Genomic DNA, 6,785 nt, shown 5'->3' with positions numbered 1-6,785 from the left:
TGGTAGAATAGAAATAATCAACTTTGACTCGTGTATTGTTGCAGGATATACAACTCGGACTCGGATATTTTGCAATTTTAATTAATAACTCAGGCCTGCGGCCTTCGTTATTAATTTAATTGCAAAATATCCTCATCCTCGTTGTATATCCTGCATTAATACACGAATCATCGTTAATTATTTCTTAAATAAAGTGATTGTAATAGTTACAGTGTAGTTAGATATTTTCAAAAGAAAACGGACAATTCATTCAGCTAGGGTACGGAACACATGTCGCTTAAGATATAGCTTGTAGCCCAACTTCAATAAATTGTCCCTCTAATTATTGTTATTTTATATGAAGTATCTCGATATATCCTAAGGGTCTATAAATATCTTAGATATACACATGTAACCTTGTACATCCAAAGGTCGATCAAGGACAAGCTCCAGAAACGCGGGAAATAGCCCGTGGCATTTAGTCACGTGTGAACTTGGGACAGAAAGATGTAAACACATTCGTGCGATTGGTTTCATAAATGAAGGACGTATCTTTAAGTAAACAAATTTCTTAATTTGCAATCATATTGTAATATATTTACAGCTAATACATTTAGGGCAGACGCAGAATGATTTTTGTGGTTGTATTCGTTCTTGCCATACGGATTCAGTTTGTTGGAGCTCAGTGTAAAGTTGACGAAATACAACTAAAGGAAGACTTCAATCCTTACCATTACGAGGGAAAGTGGTACCTGATATCGATGACGAGATTATGGGGGATAGACTTTTCCCCTCGGAATTTCACTAACTCTACGGGACGTACAAGTTGGGGCGACAATGCAAATAAATTCTTCGGTCGTTGGACACGAAAAAATAATGGCTCTAGTTCTTGGGGGAATTGGAGAAGAAGGGGTGAAAACGGAACAACCCCGAGAGATGTTACACGAAGTCCCGGAGGAATGGGAGGTCAAAATCCGTGGAGAACTGGGGGTAGGGGGAAATCTCGAGGAGGTGGTTGGTCGGCAATGCAACAAGGAGAACCGTCCACTAATCCAACGTCCGGATATCCTAAAGAGTCGATTAATGGCGAGGGATGGTTGAGGAAATCCGACGGAACATCATCTCCTAATGGAAGTCCAGCGGACAGAACAATGAGACATCCTGGGGGGAGGAGAGGTCCCCCTTCATCAGACGGTGGGCAACACAGCGGCAGGTCCGGGGGCTCGGGAGGTGCGGATTTCAGGAACGGTTCACAACGAGGAGACTGGTCCGAGAGATCTGAGGGTTCTCCGTCAACTCAACCTGGACGGCGACAAAGGGGTTGGTCAAGTCCGAGATCGGTAATGTCTAAACGCTTCAAAGAGATATTCAATCCCAAAAATTTCCAAATGGAGACATCTGTTCGAGAAGACAACAACATTGACATGTTCATTGGTACGTATGCTTAGTTAATAAGTAAGATGATTCTACAGGCACGAAATCTGTCGACACAATACACAATGCTGATTGCCAATATCTTAAAAGGTGTGACAATATATATTCTAATATGTGTTGTAATTACATGTAGTTTGATTTCAATGCGTCATTTTATTATTGAATCGTTATTATACTGATATGGTTCACATAGAGTGTCGATATTTCGAAGGATATGTCAGTGTATTATAGTGTCGTAATGGATTATAACGTGTAATGATAACAAAATAATAATATACTATCTTATGTGTCATCATTATTATATTCATTCTAATAAATAACATAGTGTGAATATGTATTACATAACTTGTCAAACCATTTTGTGCCTTTATGACACATAAACTTTGTACCTTTTTTCGCGTACATATATAAATACACATATCCTTATTCATTAAACGCCAATCAGTTAAATTTCTTACGCATAGAAAATGTTCTTTAGCAAAATAAAACAGGTCTACTGCTGTATAATACTCTTCTGACATTTTAATTCTGAAATCGATCAACTTGCTGTATTATTATTTGCTATATTCCATAGTTGCTGAATTCTTCGGACGCTGCATATTCACCAAGGGACAGGGATCAATTGTCAACCCCCGGAATACGGCGAAGTTGGAAGTTAATTTTCCAGTTCGGTGGTTCTTGCCTTGTCAGCCATTTTGGATCGTTGATACCGATTATGTCGGATACTCTGTTGTGTACTTTTGTCTAGAGGTCCTTGATGACGGCACGTGCGACCCAGATTCAGTGACTGTGTGGACATTCAACCGGAAGATGACAGGACATACTAAACAAGAAATGGACAAGGTGAGAACAGTTATGAAAAATCTATGTGTCAACGAATCAGATTTGACCGTCATGAGCCAAACAGAGTATTGTCCAATTGAAGATGAAAATGTTCAAAATCAGAGAAATTCTAAACCAACAATACACTGCAATAATGCAGATCAGCGAACTCTTCGGATCACTCTAGATTCTCCTTACGATACCATGTCTCCCGGTAACAATGCGGCTTCAAGCCGTTCATTTTCACCGAAAGTGTTTCCAACTGCAGGATTGACCTTCATTTCTCTGCTGGTGGGTTTCTTTTTGTGCAGATCGAAATCAATTATATTGAGATAATTGGTCGTTGTATATAAGTCATGTTACTTGTCCAAATAGTATATCTTATGGTATTCGATTTCGATTGAAATATTCTATCGGTTTATATACGCTTCATATACTTTGTGAAATTAAACTGATTATACAGTCGTGTTAATATAACAAAAGTCAAATAATGCTGGTTAAAACATGTATATGTTCAATGATGATTTGTAAATATACCGAACAATGTTGAAGTGCTTCCTATTAAAATTGAAATTGTAATTACATATTAAAGCGACTGTAACTGTAAAAATCACTTGGGAAATGCTATCTGGCGTTATAATTTTAAATGATATATCATAAAGCTAAGACTTCCCCTTAATTAATAATTTAGATAAAGCCGCAAATGTGTATTTCAAATGCCTAAACCAATGAAAAACGAGAACATCACAATTCGGTATAAAGGTATGCAATAATGTACATGTAACCGCCTGTACCTGTGACAGACTGCGCAGACTCGTAACTCGCACCTTGTAAATCCACGTAAACATAAACATAATGCGGAGTCTGATATCGCTATATATTAAACCAAGTTGACTTTTTATAACGAGGAATCGCCGTTAATGAGAATACAATCTACAGTTATAGTCGCTTTAATAGACTATATCTTTTGTATCACATATTTGGTTTCATGAAATGATATGATTCTTGAAATCCACGAGAGGAGGTATTATCCACGGTCTGTGGAGATACTAAGTCCAAGAGACGGCTAGTGAAACTGACCTGAATACATAAAAATCAAAATGCATTACATAAACTAATCTTATACATTCATTTATTCATTTATTTTATCGGGAATTGTAAATATATCATTTATTTTATTTTTTTTTTAATTAATTTTTAATTCGTTTTATTTTATTATTTTATAAACATCTAGTTAAAATGTTGTGTTTTTGTGTAGATAATGCAATCAGCGACTATAAAACTAAATTCATAAATTTATCAATAGGGTAGATAATTGAACTTTTAACGATTTGATAAAGACAGCTAACTGGTAAGACTTAATTAACAATACACCTTCTCTTGACTATGCCGTAGAAAAGTTAACAACAAAATATCTGTCACTATCTAGTACGTGTATCCCAACTTTTGAAATAACAGTTTGTCCCTCCGATAAACCTTGGTTTGTACTGTATTAGCAAAGCTCTAAAGTCATAGCGCTCTGAGGATTGGTCCAAATTTAAGAGCACGAGAAACAAAGTTGATTATATGAAAAAGAAAGCAAAGTCTGACTTTTTCAGTAATCTTGAATTCCGTGCCAAAAAAGCGAAAAACGAAAATCCACGCGAATTCGGGAAAATTTATTTTATTTTTTATTTATTTATTGATCTATTTTCTCATCTCCTGCAAGATCTATATTCCTTCCCTAGATTGCTCCTTGAATGGTTGTTCAAAAGTGGCATACAGTGATTAAAAAAGACGAATTTTGAATGATTAAAATTCACTTCGATTTCGTGTATACTGACGAATCCAATGTCACTATCTGATCTCCATAGAAAGTGGCCAATCCCTCTTAATAATGCTGTACATGAACATGAAGTTTTCGATATTCTATCTATTATTAAAATCTATATTCCTAATATTCCTTATACATCCTAATAAAATTCTATCTACATTAAAAATGGGACTTGGCCCTGATAAGATCAGTCGCCGTATGTTAAAAACTACAGACAGTATGATTCACAGTATCTTACTATGTTATTCAATAGGCCTGTCGGAGAAGCCTTCTGAATGGAAAAAAGCTCAGGTCTCGCGCGAGTCCCTAGAGAAGGGGATAGCAGACACTATTTTTTTTTTATATAAATATATATAATATTCACAATAAGCGTGCCCCGGTTAACCTACGAAAAAAGTGACCCACAAACTAGAGGTGATTTAAACAAGCAGTTTAGAAACCCGGTTAATTCTCAAAAATCTCGTAGTCGTCTGGTCATTACGCACAATCTTTTGTTCCCTCGTCTTTCCATTTATGGAATAATATAGATATCGAAATTTAATCTAGTATTTCTTTTCAGACTTTTAAGAATAACACTTCTAGTGTACCCGATTATTTGCATACAACCAATCGCTATCTCTCTTATACTACGTGACCTGATAATTATAAATTTGTCAGTCTCCTATTTGTTTGTGTGGTGACTGTGTTGAAGAGGCATACCACTATCTTTTTATATGACAGCTTATATGATTTAACTGTAGAAGTCGTTTAGTGGGAACATGGTGACATTTACAAGTGTTTTAATACTACCTGAATGAACCATTTACAATCGACATCGAATTTGTATTGTCTATTTCCCTACCTATCTCTCATCTATTCTCTCCTTAAACCAATTTCAAGTTTGATTTAGATAAAATAAATCTGCTTTTTTTTTTCGCTACATGTATATATGAATAATGCATGTCACGTGATGTTAACTTGATTCTATATATGTATGTTGTATTTATGGAGAATAATGCATGTCACGTGATGTTAACTTGATTCTATATATGTTGTATTTATGGAGAATAATGCATGTCACGTGATGTTAACTTGATTCTATATATGTTGTATTTATGGAGAATAATGCATGTCACGTGATGTTAACTTGATTCTATATATGTTGTATTTATGGAGAATAATGTATGTCACGTGATGTTTACTTGATTCTATATATGTTGTATTTATGGAGAAGGGTTCGTAAGTTGTAAGAACTTGTGTCTTATCCGTTTGTCATGTTGCCAATAAAATACATTTATTTAACAAAACGACCTTTTCGGTTTCCTAAAAGATATTTCTTTCTTTCTTTATATTTCCATACTTATCATTTTATTTACCTTGAACACATAGAAACTGCGATATTTAGTAAAAAAAAAAATCGTCTGTTTTCATTAAAGAGGCTTACCCGCAGACGGACCGGTAAACGGCACATCTCCGATCACTAAATAAACTTCAGTACACGTTTCTATGTGACAAAATTAGAGGCTTTCCGACTTTATTTCTTGAAAACAATTACAGAATATGTATTTAAAAGACGTTTTAAAACTCAACCTGAGAGGGAAATGTATGGAATATAACGGCAAATCTTCTTTGTAAATCGCCGCTGCCTTTGAAGTTATCACTGTGCGGCACTGTGCACGTGCTTGTTTCTTATAAAACGCTGAAAAGTGATATTAAAACCTCATTTTTAATATTATTTATTTAATCGCAACCCGCAATAAGTCCCCGCTATAAAGTGGAGTCTAATTTGATTGACACATCAAAGAAACAAGCACGTGCACAGTGCCGCACAGTGATAACTTCAAAGGCAGCGGCGATTTACAAAGAAGATTTGCCGTTATATTCCATACATTTCCCTCTCAGGTTGAGTTTTAAAACGTTTTTTAAATACATATTCTGTAATTGTTTTCAAGAAATAAAGTCGGAAAGCCTCTAATTTTGTCACATAGAAACGTGTACTGAAGTTTATTTAGTGATCGGAGATGTGCCGTTTACCGGTCCGTCTGCGGGTAAGCCTCTTTAATATAACTATGTAATTTACAATAAAAAAAGTATCAAACTTTCTATTATCTTGAATATTGCGAAATGTGATTTGTGTACGTTGAAAATCGAAAGGTAATTATTATCGTTATAATGGATAATAAATGGAAGTAAACAGCTGTCAATATCTCCATGTGAATTACGATTCTGACCGTAAAAACAAAGCAATTTAAGTTGCCTCTAGCCTGAGAGTCTTTATCTTGAAAACTGGACACGTGATTTTCACGCGAATAGAATAGTACCTCTGCCACTTTTATAGTATCCTTAGTTAGTCAAAGGTAAACTCTTTCTCATTACATGACCTGTCATTTTCTCCGTTTCTCCATGTAATATGAATTACAAGCCATTCTGAACTTTTCGGTATATAATGCTCTAGTGGAATACGTAGAAAGCGTTTCATTGTGATAGATACAAATGTACCTAGCTAAAGGGAGATAAATTTGACCAATGTCATGTTGTTGTTGTTATTTTTGTTGTTGTTGTTTTTTTGTCATTATAAGCTCCCTGAGAAATTTATTTTAAATTAAGGCTCTTCCTTGACCGATAGGTATAAAAGCATTAGACCCTTCCGGTCGGTCGTTATGGCTAGACCGTTCGACTCTCCCCGGCCAGTCGTTAGGTTTAGAGCATTCGACTCTTCCTTTCGAGCGATAGGTCTAGAGTATCTGACTATCCCGGT

The 6,785-nt window shown here is 35.4% G+C and overlaps 1 protein-coding gene across 1 annotated transcript; it reads left to right on the top strand.

The window, feature by feature from the left end:
* Nucleotides 1-484: 484 nt before the first annotated feature.
* Nucleotides 485-5,337, top strand: LOC117334763. The gene is made up of 2 exons (XM_033894563.1): nt 485-1,413; nt 1,988-5,337. Exons 1-2 carry the CDS (start codon nt 609-611, stop codon nt 2,569-2,571), a joined length of 1,389 nt encoding a protein of 462 aa, XP_033750454.1. The 5' UTR covers nt 485-608; the 3' UTR covers nt 2,572-5,337.
* Nucleotides 5,338-6,785: the final 1,448 nt, after the last annotated feature.

The sequence above is a fragment of the Pecten maximus genome, chromosome 9 (assembly GCF_902652985.1).
Source record: "Pecten maximus chromosome 9, xPecMax1.1, whole genome shotgun sequence".
NCBI lineage: Eukaryota > Metazoa > Mollusca > Bivalvia > Pectinida > Pectinidae > Pecten > Pecten maximus.
The sequence above is the reverse complement of the archived record's forward strand: the minus strand, read 5'-3'. Positions and strand labels throughout refer to the sequence as shown.